This window comes from Alternaria triticimaculans (genome assembly GCF_023758025.1).
Source record: "Alternaria triticimaculans strain BMP 0046 chromosome Unknown scaffold_16, whole genome shotgun sequence".
Lineage (NCBI taxonomy): Eukaryota > Fungi > Ascomycota > Dothideomycetes > Pleosporales > Pleosporaceae > Alternaria > Alternaria triticimaculans.
The window spans coordinates 538,487-552,253 of record NW_026055973.1 but is presented as its reverse complement, the minus strand read 5'-3'; the positions used below and the strand labels follow the sequence as shown (position 1 = coordinate 552,253).

At 52.6% G+C, this 13,767-nt stretch overlaps 2 protein-coding genes across 2 annotated transcripts; one reads left to right on the top strand and one right to left on the bottom strand.

Annotated features, from left to right (window-relative positions):
- Positions 1–376: 376 nt before the first annotated feature.
- Positions 377–7,427, top strand: J4E78_008754 (uncharacterized protein; the record flags this gene model as incomplete). Its single annotated transcript, XM_049369354.1, has 2 exons — positions 377–5,701; positions 5,754–7,427. 2 exons carry the CDS (start codon positions 377–379, stop codon positions 7,425–7,427), a joined length of 6,999 nt encoding a protein of 2,332 aa, XP_049219055.1.
- A 101-nt stretch (positions 7,428–7,528) lies between these two features.
- On the bottom strand, positions 7,529–9,640 carry J4E78_008753 (uncharacterized protein; the record flags this gene model as incomplete). Its single annotated transcript, XM_049369353.1, has 1 exon — positions 7,529–9,640. The coding sequence occupies one exon, from the start codon at positions 9,638–9,640 to the stop codon at positions 7,529–7,531; it is 2,112 nt and encodes a 703-aa protein (XP_049219054.1).
- Between the last annotated feature and the right edge of the window lie 4,127 nt (positions 9,641–13,767).

Here is a 13,767-nt window from a genome sequence, read left to right as displayed (position 1 = left end):
CGACACGCCGGCTTCAAGTATGGCATGCTGCCTAGACAAGGCTGAGTTCGTGTGGCGCTGTTTGCTCAACATGCAGGTCGCACAGCGCATGCCTGTAGGCCTCAATTCGTCCAGAGCTCACCAGAACATGCAGGCAGACAAAGATTGATGCCTCGCCGCATAACAAAGTGTGAGTCTCTTCCAATCATTCGCACAGCCCGTTATCAGAGAATCATCGCGCATGCGCTGGGGTTTGGTGCGGCCTCCCGGCTACCCATTCAGAAAGCTCAAAAGAACCAAACGCCCTCTGAAGAGCGATGGAATAGCGGCAGATATCAGCTTGTCTTGATAAATCTTTTCTCAACAGTTGATACCTTACACGATACAAACCTCATCCATGGCGGACCAGGACGCCGCGAAGCGTGCCGCAGGGTTGACGAAGCTCTTCAACGCTATCATCCATGGTCGTCGCGAAATCAAGACGGCGGGCGACAGTAATCGATTTTTGGAGGCGTTGTGTGCTCAAGAAGACGCGTCGAAGTGTGTTGAGTGTCTGATCGCGTCTTCGGCAGGGCTAGCGGCCGTCGGCGTTGCCTTCCGCACCACCGGGGATAGCGCGTTCCTCAACGGGTGGGCAACCGCCGTCATCACTCATCTGGCCCAGCCCCCTGTCAAGCAACTCTACGGCGGCCAATTTCTACAGCGCGTCCTCGAACACATTGTCCAGCCTCCTACATTCTGGAACACCTTTGTGAACGCGCATGATGGTCACGTGCTTTCCAGCGATGGCACTCGCGCGTTCGCGTGGCTGCTACTCGAGCTGCTATACAGTCGCTCTGAGGACATTCCAGATGTGCGAGATGTCGCAGAACGCGTCACTAAGAATGCATCTTTCATCGATTCAGACTCGCTGGATATCCGCAACATTGGGCATAAGATCAAGCATGTCCTCGACAGCACATCCGACCAGACTGTCGACGGCCCAGGTGGGCGACACGACAACGACTTCGCGCAAATCCACAAGATCAAGCTCTTACCGACGCCAGACGAATTCGCATCTTCCGAGCATCCATTCTACAGACGCGCTGATTCCATCGTCTCTGTCACCCCGGAGAGCCGCGGTCTGACCCATGTTGATAACCAATTTCGCTTACTCCGCGAGGATCTTCTCGGGGAGCTACGTAACGACTTTCAGATTGCCAGTGGTCAGAAGAAAGGTCGTCGTAAAGTGGTTCTCGAACACCTGCAATATGCCGGTATCGACTGCGGACCAGAGGCGAAACCCAAGCCTTGCGCGCTGCAGCTTCTTTGTCCAGACGACGTTCCTCAGCTGCGCAACGTCAAACCCGCGAACCGCAAGAAGTTCCTCGCCGACAACAAGAACGTCCTGAAGCATCAGTCACTGGGCTGTCTCATCAGCAACGGTAACATTGTTGCGTTTGCAACTGTGGACCGTGATGAAGATCTCCTTGCGAAGCAACCTGCTGTTGTAGTGCTGCGAGTGGCCGACGCCAGCTCGTTTGGCAAAGTGCTGATGGCATGCAAGCTCCAATCTGACCTTTGCTTTGTGCAGGTAGATACTGCTGTATTTGCGTATGAGCCTGTCCTGAAATGTCTTCAGGACCTGACTGAACTGCCACTGGAAGACCAGCTCCTCAGTCTTACGCCAAACTCCGCAGAAACCCCGTCCGGCATCCAACCGACAAAGACTGTCAACGCCATTCGCGACCACTGGGAAGAGGACCTTCAAGACATCATCGGAAGCACTCATCCAATCAAGCTCGACCAGGCCCAAGCAGAGTCACTGTTGACTGGTCTAGTAAAGAGAGTCAGTCTGATCCAAGGCCCACCAGGTACAGGCAAAAGTTTCATCGGAGCACTCATCGCAAAGATATTGCACGATCGTACCAATGAGACGATGCTCATTCTCACTTACACGAATCATGCTCTGGATCAATTCCTGGAAGATATCCAAAAGGCCGGCATCCCTGCTAGTTCGATCGTGCGGCTGGGATCAAAGTCGAATGCCAACACTCGCGCACTGACCATCAGAGAACAACCAAATAACTACAAGATGACGGGACAAACATGGACCATGATTCAAGACCAAAAGTCGGAAGCGGAATCTTACCATGACGCACTAGTCAGGAGGATGACATCTTTTACGTCTATGCGGCTCAATGAGCAGATGCTCCTGGACTACTTAGAGTTCTCGGATGATTCAGAATACTTCGATGCGTTTGTTGTGCCCGACAATAAAGACGGTATGACAGTTATGGGGAAAAAGAATAAACGCATCGACAAGTACTACCTAGTCAAGAGATGGGTCAATGGAGAAGACGCTGGCATCTTCCTTGGTCATGCGATGCAAACATATCCACACGTTTGGAATGTTCCGCCGCAGATCCGTCTTGGACTTCAGGCGCAGTGGAACAAGACGATACTTGAAGAGCGGGTCACCGAAATAAGCACACTTGCCAACAAGTACAACAAATGCTGTGCCCAGGTCGTTCGACTATTTCGCGAGAAGAACTTTCACGTGCTCAGTCAGAGACGCATCATCGGATGCACTACCACAGCAGCTGCTATGTACACCGAAGAGATCCGCAAGGCCTCACCAGGCATTGTTCTGGTGGAAGAAGCTGGAGAGATCCTGGAGAGTCATGTGCTTACAGCTCTAACCCCAACCACGAAGCAGCTCATCCTGATCGGCGATCACAAACAGCTGCGGCCAAAAGTCAACAGCTATGCCTTGACTTTAGAGAAAGGAGATGGCTACGATCTCAATGTCTCTCTGTTCGAACGTCTCGTGCTCAGCGGAGTTCCACATACCACGCTCAGCAAGCAGCATCGTATGCGCCCTGAGATCTCGTCCCTCGTTCGGTCGCTCACATATCCGGAATTGGAAGATGCAGAGAAGACTCAAGGTCGACCGAACTTACGTGGTCTTCAAAGCAACGTTATATTCGTGTCACATTCGCGCCCTGAGCTCAACGCGGTACAGATTGCCGACGGCCGCGATGGAGGTGCTAAGTCCAGCAAGGAAAACTTGTACGAGGCTGAGATGGTGCTGAAATGCGTGCGGTACCTTGGTCAGCAGGGCTACGGTACGGAAGACATTGTGGTGCTGACACCTTACCTGGGTCAACTATACCTGTTGATGAACACTTTGTCTAAGGACAATGACCCCATTTTAAACGATCTGGATTCCTACGAGCTCATCAAAGCGGGTCTGATGACGCCGGCTGGCGCGAACATTTCCAAACGCAAGCTTCGCATTTCAACTATCGACAACTATCAAGGTGAAGAGAGCGATATCGTAATCGCATGTCTCACACGCAGTAACGATGCTGGGGATATCGGCTTCATGTCGTCTCCTCAACGAGTCAACGTGTTGCTATCACGAGCGCGAAACGGTTTGATCATGATCGGCAACGCAGACACTTTCATGAACAGTCGCAAAGGCAAGGAAGTATGGGTACCGCTTATGGACCAGCTGAAGCGAGACGGCCATGTCTACGGCGGCTTTCCTGTCAAATGCGAGCAGCATCCCGAAAAGACCGCGCTTCTAACCGAGAAAGAACAATTCGATACGGTGTGTCCAGACGGCGGCTGCTCTGAACCATGTGGCAAACTACTCAACTGCGGACTGCATGCTTGTCCCCGTCAATGTCATCAGTTGCAAGACCATTCACGAATGGATTGCAATGTCATCATCTCCTCAACATGCCCTAGTAAGCACAAGACCACTCGAAAGTGCCATGACAAGGCGCCAGCGCACTGTCGGAAATGTGAAGCCGAAGTGCGAGCCAAGGAAAAGAAGCGGCAACGCGACCACGAGCTAGACGAACAACGAGAGGCCAAACAACGTGCATATGCCGCTCGTTTAGTCGAGATTGAGGAAGAGATGGAGCACCAGAAGCGCCTTCTGAAAGAGCAGGCCGAGGAAAGAGACCGCCAGCAAGCGCTGGAGCAGAAGAAGCAAGATCTTCGCAACCTGCAGGAGAGGGTCAAGAAATCAAAAAACGCTCCAGTGCCAGCACCTTCGACATCTACTACTACGCCGGTTCCACCATCCGATACTGCCAAACAACAGGGCGATAAACCAGCGCCAAGTACAACGACTGATCACCGTAACGATACCCCGACCAATGACAAATCCACGTCGTCGGATTCGGACGAGGACCAGCCTGATTGGGACAAGAGTGAAGCCAGAGATGAGTGGGAATGGCAGAAGAAATTTGAGGGTGCAGAAAACGAAGCTCTCGACTCTCTGGTACCTATGATAGGGCTTGAATCCGTCAAGCAGCAGTTCCTCGCGATCAAGGCCAAAGTCGATACGGTCGTACGTCAGGGTGTATCACTTAAAGGGGAGCGTTTCGGTGCTGCCCTGCTAGGCAATCCTGGGACAGGAAAGACGACTGTGGCTAGGCACTACGCCAAGTTCCTAGTTGAGGTAGGAGCTTTGCCTGGTGGCCACTTCATTGAGAGTTCTGGATCAGCTCTTGCAAATGACGGCGTATCCGCTTGCAAGACCCACATTGATGACATACTCCAAGCTGGAGGTGGTGTATTCTTCATCGATGAAGCGTATCAACTGGTATCTGGAAACAGTCCCGGCGGCAAAGCGGTGCTCGACTACCTGCTTGCAGAAATGGAGAACTTGACAGGCAAGGTCGTCTTTGTTCTCGCAGGCTACCACAAGCAGATGGAAGCCTTCTTCTCCCACAACCCTGGCATTCCGAGCCGCATACCAATCCGAATGGAGTTCCAGGACTACGAAGACCGCGAGCTACAACAAATCTTCTGCCAGTACATTGACAAGAAGTACTCCGGACGCATGAAGATTGAAGACGGCATGAAAGGCCTTTACGTACGTATCGTTGCGCGGCGCATTGGTCGTGGTCGAGGCCGTGATGGCTTCGGGAACGCCCGCGAAGTCCAAAACAAGATTGCACAGATTACCGAACGCCAGGCCAAGCGACTGCGCAAAGCAAGAAAAGCCGGCACGATGCCGGATGACTATCTCCTTACCAAGGAGGATCTGATTGGTCCGGAGCCTTCGTCAGTTCTCAAGAATAATGCTGCCTGGTCAAAGCTGCAGAAGCTCACGGGCTTGGCCTCAGTCAAAGAGTCGGTACGAGTACTTCTCGACGGTATACAAACCAACTACCAGCTCGAGCTGAAGGAGAAGCCCATTATCCAGTATTCACTAAACCGTTGCTTCGTCGGTTCCCCAGGAACTGGAAAGACCACCGTAGCCAAACTCTACGGTCGCGTTCTGGCCGACATTGGACTTCTTTCGCTTGGCGAGGTCATCGTAAAGAACCCAGCAGACTTCGTCGGGAACGTCATAGGAGGCTCAGAAGCCAACACCAAAGCCATTCTGGCTTCCACAGTCGGTAAAGTTCTCATCATCGATGAGGCTTACATGCTTGCTAAAGCTAGCGGTCCCAACGGCGGCGACCCTTTCAAGGCCGCAGTCATTGACACCATCGTTGCCGAAGTTCAGAGCACCGCAGGCGAAGACCGATGTGTGTTGCTACTAGGATACAAGGACCAAATGGAAGACATGTTTCGAGATGTCAATCCTGGCCTTGCGAGGCGGTTCCCGTTGGAATCTGCGTTTGTGTTTGAGGACTTCAATGACTTTGAGATTCGTCAGATCTTTGACTTCAAGCTCAAGGGCATTGGATTTGATGCGAAAGACCAAGCCAAGAAGGTAAGATGGCATATCAATTTTGATGCATTACCACTGACACGTTTCAATCTAGGTCGCCATGGAGGTCATTCAACGCGCGCGCAATCGCCCAAACTTCGGCAACGCAGGCGAGGTCGATATCCTCCTGGATCGCGCGAAGGCGTTACATCAGAAGCACATATCCTCGGGCAAAGTCAAGCAATTTGGCACTTTCGAAGCCGTCGACTTTGATCCTGATTTCGACCGCGGTACTCGTGCAGCCACTGAAGTTTCGGCTCTATTCCAAGATGTCGTGGGGTGCGAGGATCTGATCAAGCAGTTCCAGGGTTACCAAACCACGGCTGCCAACATGAAAGCTCTTGGAATGGACCCTCGAGAGCAGATACCTTTCAACTTCCTCTTCAAGGGTCCGCCAGGTACCGGCAAGACTACTACGGCTGCAAAGATGGGCAAGATCTTCTACGACATGGGCTTTCTCAGTCAGGCGAAAGTGGAAGAATGCTCCGCTACCGACCTGATCGGCCAGTACATTGGTCATACTGGGCCGAAGGTTCAGAAACTCATGGAGAAAGCCCTGGGAAAAGTTCTTTTTATCGATGAAGCCTATCGTCTTGCGGAAGGCCATTTCGCGACTGAAGCAATGGATGAGATAGTCGACTGTCTCACCAAACCCAAATATGCGCAGAAGCTCGTCGTCATTCTGGCTGGCTACGATAAGGATATTGACCGACTGATGAGCATGAATCCTGGGCTCACCAGTCGCTTTCCCGAAACAGTCATGTTCAAGCATATCGACCCAGAAACATGTCTGAAGCTCCTTGTCAAAGTACTATCGGATCTGCAGAAGAAGAAGAAAGCGCCACTCGATCTCTCGATCATCGATCCGCCATCATCGCAACTACGCCAGCAGCTACTGGACCTCTTTGGCAGGCTATCGGTCCTGGAGTCATGGGGCAACGCTCGCGACGTTAAATCGCTCGCGAAGAGCATGTTTCAAGCACTCATCTCTACGGCCGTGCCTCCCATCACTAGCCTCGTACTCACTGAACCTATTATCATCCGTACTATGGAAGACATGATAGACGAACGTTCACGGCGGCATGCCGCAGCAGGCACGAGCCGGTCAGGAAAGCGAATGCCCAACCGCCCCATGCCCCCACCACAGACTCAGAACCCGACGCCGCCTAGTGCGCAAGGCTCTAACACCTCGAAAAATACCGCAGCCCCACCACCAACAGCCGGCACCAATACGGACAAACCGGAAGACGAGAAGAAGCCAACGGAAAAGAAGCCTGAACCCGCGACAGAGCCTGAAGACCCGTTCGCCTCCATCTTCAAAGTCAAGCGCGACGCAGGTGTTTCCGACGAAGTATGGGAACAGCTCGAGCGCGACAAGCACGCTATGGTGGCCAAAGAAAACGAATACCGCCAACTCCAAGAAGAGAAGCAACAGTACGAAGAGCAGATTAAGGAGTTCATCCGTGCCGAGAAGGCAGCTGCCGATGAAGAGGAGCGCCGTGTCCGAGAGCAAGCACGTATCGCAGCGGAACTCGAGAGGCGACGCCGTGATGAGGAACTGGCAGCCGTTGAGAAGGCGCGACAAAAAGAGATGGAGAGACAGAAGAAGCTGAAAGTAATGGGACCATGTCCGATGGGGTACATGTGGATCAAGCAACATAGCGGGTATAGATGTGCGGGTGGGAGTCATACGCTGTCTGACGCCCAGATCGACGCGTATTGTCGCTGAGAGAGAATGTGTCTGTTTTATACAGCAATGCAGAAAGTTGATTGCACAATTCATATCGTTCGTTGCCAACCGAAAGTAATACAAGAGAACATCATTTCTCATTAATTATTCCTCCGACCATTCACCACAATATTACCCCAAATATCTATCTTCCTCAACGGAACACTCGCGACATTACACTCCTTCGCCAAAGCCGCAGCCGAACTCACACCCTGCCCACGCTTATCCTCAAACTTGTCCGTTCGTGGGCTATCCGGCCACTGGAAAGTCACCATAATATCGCGACTAGCAGCAGCCAATTTACTCGCTTCCATGAGTCCATCCGCCCTGTCTTTACCCACATCTTTACCAAATCGCTGCGGAGACAACGGCGTATCATCTTGTGATTTGATACTCTGCCCGTAGAACACCAGCGGTAGAATACTATCTTTCCAGATAGGCACGCTATGCCGCCTTCTCCAGTTTGTAACATTGACCCAAACGGAAAGAATGCATGTAGTGACGGTAAGACAGATCGGGAGCAAGAGCCATTTCAACCTCATTTCCACACACACCTTTGTCTCCCACGCGAGCCCATACACCACATCCAACGGCGGGTCGTGCGCGCCGTAGCTGAAATCCCGCGCTGTAGCGCTGCCGTACTGGAACCGAAACCGATTTGTCATGGCATTCGCCACGGCATCAAAAAGTTTCGTAACATTGGCATGGGTCGAGCTGCCTTCTGTTTCCACCAGCGGACGCAGCACGGCATTAACGCCTATATGCGCCAGATTAGACTGACTTTCCAGCTGGCAAAACTCGCTGTTCTTGCAGTTCTTGAAGCAATCAAACGTCTTGTACGACTGGCAATACCCATCGAAGATATCGTCGTTCATAACCATGGCGACCGCTTTGACGAATTCGGCTGGTTGCCGGTAAATACATTGTTCCGGCCACGTCATATTCTCAAACGAATATTTGTCGTGCGTGAAGTCGAAGAGCTGTAATTCCGCCGTCGCGGTGCCTTCGGGGATGAAATCGCCGGCGTATAGCGTCCAGGGTCCTACTCGACACGGCTCGCGTCTTGTTGTGTATTCGTATTCGGTGTTGGAGAGGCTGTTTCTGGAAGTGGGCAGGTCGAGTTCTTCGTGGTGGGCGCCGCTGATTTGGAGGCGCATGGCTGAGGATGGGACTTCCCATTCGTGGAGCTCGGAGTCTTTGATTATGGATTTGTACGTGCGTGTGCATGGGTACAGGCTGCATACGGATGCGGTGATGGGGGTACTGCCTATGTTGAGGAGGGTTGCGTTGACGTATGCCCATCTGGATGCTTCTCTGACGCTGTCGGTTAGGAGACTGCCCATCCATGTGAGGTCGGGAGTTGGTTTCATGGTCGAGACTTCGAAATGGCCGGCTCCTACTGATAGGTTCAAGCCGCTTGGCAGGGAGTGGACTGTGTTGTTACTCCACTCTGTACTCTCGATCTTGCTCGTCACTAATGACGCCACGTTTGTGCATACGTTGCACACCCCAACCGTCGAATGCATGCTCTGATTAGAGTCGAAGAATGCTTTCTCCAGCTCTGGTCTGGGACCCAGATTACTGAAAGTACAGTTTCCCGTAGGGCAGCTTGTGCGAATCTTATTCTCAATGCCGTAGGGCGATACGACACTGGATAGGATTGCGGCAACAAGGTCGGTTGTGGGGCCTCCGTCTGAACCACCTGTAAAATGGATGTAGCCACCACTCCCAGGTACATTGTGAGCGAAAGGAAGTGACGCATTGAGCGTAGCGCTAGGAAACGAGCATGGCGCCGCACCATTAGCCTGTTGAGCAAAAGGTCCCACCAAGAACGACAGTAGCAACACGACCGCAGCAGCCAGTGTCACAAAATCCTTGAGAAAAACAGTCGGAATGAGAAGCAACGCCCCATAAGCCCCGCGGCTCCCGTAGTCGAATCGTTGGATATCTGACAACGGCCGGGCGCTCGTGACGCTGAACCAGTCCCATTTCCTCTGCGATATGATCTGCGCAACGGTGACGACTAGTAGGGCTCGCAGAACTGTTGATAAAAGAGCGACGAGAGCGTTTAGATTGAGGTCGTCACCCCAGTCCGGTACGGGTTTGCCGTCGTATACTGCTAGGATGCCTGCGATTGAGGTTACCAAGCCGATTGCGCAGGCTATAGTGATGGTTTCTCCGGCCCAGGTGCGGAATACGTAGCAAGACTCCATTTTACTTCGGTTCGCAAAGGTATCGGACAAATGCGAAGACACAAGCAGATGTGGTGCTAATGGAAGGCGCGACTTTGAAGTTAAAGATTGACATTCCTGCAAGGAGTCACGCGACCCTTCAAGCAGCCAGACTATGCACGCGTACCTGCTTTCCTTTGTCCTCCACGGTCTGTAGAAGCGGTCGTAAGGATTCGGCTAATCTAGCAGTCGCTCTACCAAGTGTAGTCTGATGAAACGTAACAAAGAAAATACGTCATAGCCCTGCATGCGTACACCCATACGGATAGTTAGCTAATTTTTCGTTCCCATTATGGTATACATAAGGATACAAGACAGCGCATCGATAGAGATACGTAGTCATCCCGCTGAACACTTCCCACTATGCTGCTACTATCTCCATCCAATGCCGGACCGTCCAATGTCGGACGTCAACTTCTTCAACCCCGGCGGTACAGTCCTGATATCCCAATCCCAATGAAATGTACTCCTGAGCCTTCGCCACACGCGGATAACATGGTCCCACGTAATGTCGTCATCTGCCCCGTTAGAAGTAAACGCTTCATACATCCAGTCCATGTTAGTAGCTCTGCTGTACCCAAAGACACCTAATTCCTTGATGCCGAGCTTACCATAGGCAAACTTTAATGGAGCGTCCCCATTGGCAGTTGAGGCGTGAAGAAGATTGCCGTAGCCGTCCATCCAGAGTTCAGGGAAGGGGTCCAGTTCTTCGAGAAGAGCTTTCACGGTGTTGATACCAGGAGACTCAGATAGTTCCTCTTCTGCTTGAAGTATGTAGTCGGATAGGAGTAAGAACGTCTGTCTCAATAATTTCTCTGTTGAGACAGTAGTGCTTTGTTGCGGTGCCCCGGTGTGGGAAGGCGGAGTGAGCGTTATGCAGATGGTGGAAACACGGTGGGGATATCCGTCGCGTAGTAGAGTAATCAAATCTTTGATGTCAATACGGACAGTGCTGAGGGCGGTCACTTCGGCGGGAGCAATTTCCAATACAAGGGTCTGTGCATGGGGCTCTGGCCAGGAACTTAACATCGCTCCCAGGACCGTAGGATGATTGGATCTCTTGGACAGGAGATCGTCCAACTTTTTGAAGCCGTCAAAATCTGTAACGGGCTTCTTGCTGGTCATCTTTATGCTGATTCGGTTCAGACGTGATACAAGCTCCCCTAGGGTGCGCCGGGGAACTAGGCCTGTTCGAGCGATACCGAAGTCAAGGCCCCGTACAGTATGTGTGTTCAAGTCGATTACGATTTCGTCTGGGTGGCGCAGTACAAATCCTGCTATCCGTTTTCGTGTGTCTACTGCTAGGTTTTGAAATGGGCGGCGCTTCCTCCGCGGCTTCCATCGGAGGGTTTTGCCTTCGTCTGATACAAGGACTTTCCTCAAATTTGTCCCACTTCCATCTCTCATGCCCACGGCACCCCCCAATTCCCGTTCCGGAAATTGGAGTATTCTGATCTCAGACATGAGATGGTTAGAGAACGCGTACTTGCGTATGTCGAGAACGTCGTGTACTGCGAAGGCAGTAAGCAAGTTGTTGAACATGCGCGCTCTATCAACCCATGGTTCTCCATCTCTATCGGCCGCTTCAATCGTAGGCTCGTGCGTACATAGTGCTCCGCTAGCACTTCCGAACGAGATTATCTTGAGGGAGTCCGGGTTCTTCCACACAAAACGTAATAGAGGCAAGAATTCGAACACATCGCTGTTCGCACATAAACCTTCACAACAGGTCGCATTTACATCAATGACAACCTTCTTGAGGCGGTTGAATTGCGTTTCGATGTCGTTCAGCCACTTCGCCGCGTAGTCGACCTGGGAGTATTCTTCATGGCTGTTCAACTCGTCACAATCCTCTTCGTCAAACAGTCTTGAGAAAATGAACGTGTTTCCGCCGTATAGAACCCCAGAAGCTTCGTCGTGTATCTGGCGGCAAGACGATAGCAGAGCGAGCCCCTCATGAAAGTCGTGTCGGAATGCCTCGTCTTTCCCGACTCCGTCTTCGTATTCGCTGTAGTAATCCTCGAGAGCCCCACGGAAAGGATGTGACGCATGGTAAACATCCGCGTTATGAAGCAAGACCGGATCTTCTCGCTTGAACAGCAATTCATACACGCAATTGCGAATCTCGGGAGGGAACTTTGTAAGGAACGAAATCGCAGATGGGTTGGTTGGGGACGAGGTACGTATTTGCGAATTCCGCATGATGGCGATAGTGGTGTATAAGTCGCGCTATTGCCAGTGTAGTCGGTAGGGTGGAGCGACAATCGAAAGTGAGTAAGTCGAGAACAATATATATTCTCTGAAAGCAGGCGCGTAGGGGGCGAACTAGGCTCCTGCTCTGACAACGGAAGGACCGCACAGACTGACGGTGATGAAAGTAGCGTAATTCAATAAAAGATCGTGTCGAGTGCAGAGCAGTATCGTGTACGACAATAGGCATGAGCCCTCGATACTCGAGGCCATCAGCTCCTCATAGCAAGCCCGCACGATACCTAATCATAAAACCCCAAAATCTTATTCGCCCGATCCAGAATAACCCTCTCCCCCGGGCCCAACCCCTCAGCATCACTATCCCACTCTTGCAACCCCATCGCCCGTCTCCCCTCCTCTCCAACCAACTCCTCCATATCCTCAGCTGTGATACGCCCAACATGCTCACTCTCCCCCACACCCCCACCGAAATCCGGGCTCGGAGTACCAGCAAGAAACGTTTCGCGTTGACGAACAAGGTAATTCGCATTATCCTCCGTCATGGGACAAGCGGGTATATAAAGGACGCTGGAGTCAGAGGATCCGGCGTGCGTTTTGTCAACGCTGTGGATGGTATCGCAGTGCCAGGCTACATAGTCACCCGGCCTGACCTTCGGCATATGAATCATAGATTTCTGCAAGTTGAGATGGGGGTGTAGCAAATGAGACAGTTCCTGGCCGCGACCCGGTGTTGCGCCGTGGACCCATGCGTTTTGCGTCTTATCCATTTCCCAATTATCTGAGGCGAGGAACTCGGCGGTGTTTGCGGAGGAGGAGGAGGGCGTTTGCGCGCCGGGCTCGACGCCGCGTTTGGGAGAGAAGAAGGGGCGGAGGAGGTAGTATGCTGTTGCTTTTGCTAGCAGCGGATTGACGAGGAGTGTGCCTTCAAGCGGACCCGTTGTAGACAGCGAGAGCCAGCCTTGGAACATGCGGAATGCGCTGCATGCTCCTACGCCTTGGTGCAGGTCTGAAATGACGGGGAGACGACAACTGGCTTCCCAGGGGTCAAAGTCTTCCCATCGCCCTTTCCACACAGAGTCGTAGACTTTGCCTAGCCCGTAGCCTTCTTCGTCCCAGCGTTCTACGCTGCCGCCGTCGACGTGTGGGCCTAGGGCGAACTTGGCGTCGCCCGGGAGGCGCATGCGCAGGCGGTCGGCGTAGCTTATGGGGTGTTTTGTGGAGAGCGGGATGTGTGGGTTGAGGCTGTGCCAGTAGGACATGAGGAAGGATTGCGTCTTGAGGAGGTTCGGGTTGCCGCGGGCGAGGAGCTGGGTGCGCGACCAGTATAGTTCGAAGACTTGGGGGTTGTCGGCGGGAAATGCTGCAGAATGGTTAGTTATGCGTATGTTTCCAGGATGCGCGCAGACGTACCTTTTGTCTGGGGATTCTGCCGAATGTACTCTCTCAGGTCTTCCTTCCATTGCAGCGCTTCTTGCTCTGGTACCACATTCCGGATGACAGCGACACCTCTCTTCCGCAGCTCACTGCTGAAAGACTCAGGCGCATTGTCGATGTCCTTGAAATCAATCTCTGGGATAACCTGACTGCCACGCTCGACAATCAGCGGAATCTCCTCGCGCAGATCTCGAAGGAGGCGTTCCCAAGATTCTCGCACTTCGGCTTCGTGCCCCCGGATCAGACGGCTCTTGAGGTCCGCATATTCGGGTGTCAGAGGCGTAAACTCCTGTCCTGAGAGCGATGCGAAAGCGTCGGATATGTCGCCTGCGCGCTTCTGGGCTTGTGTCGCGGCGGTGCGCAATTGTGTGACAGCGCGTCTCGTCGGAGATCGGATGGTTCGGAGCGCGGAGAGCATCGCGGAGGTTCGTGTGGGAATTATTCGACTATTCGATACTGTATCA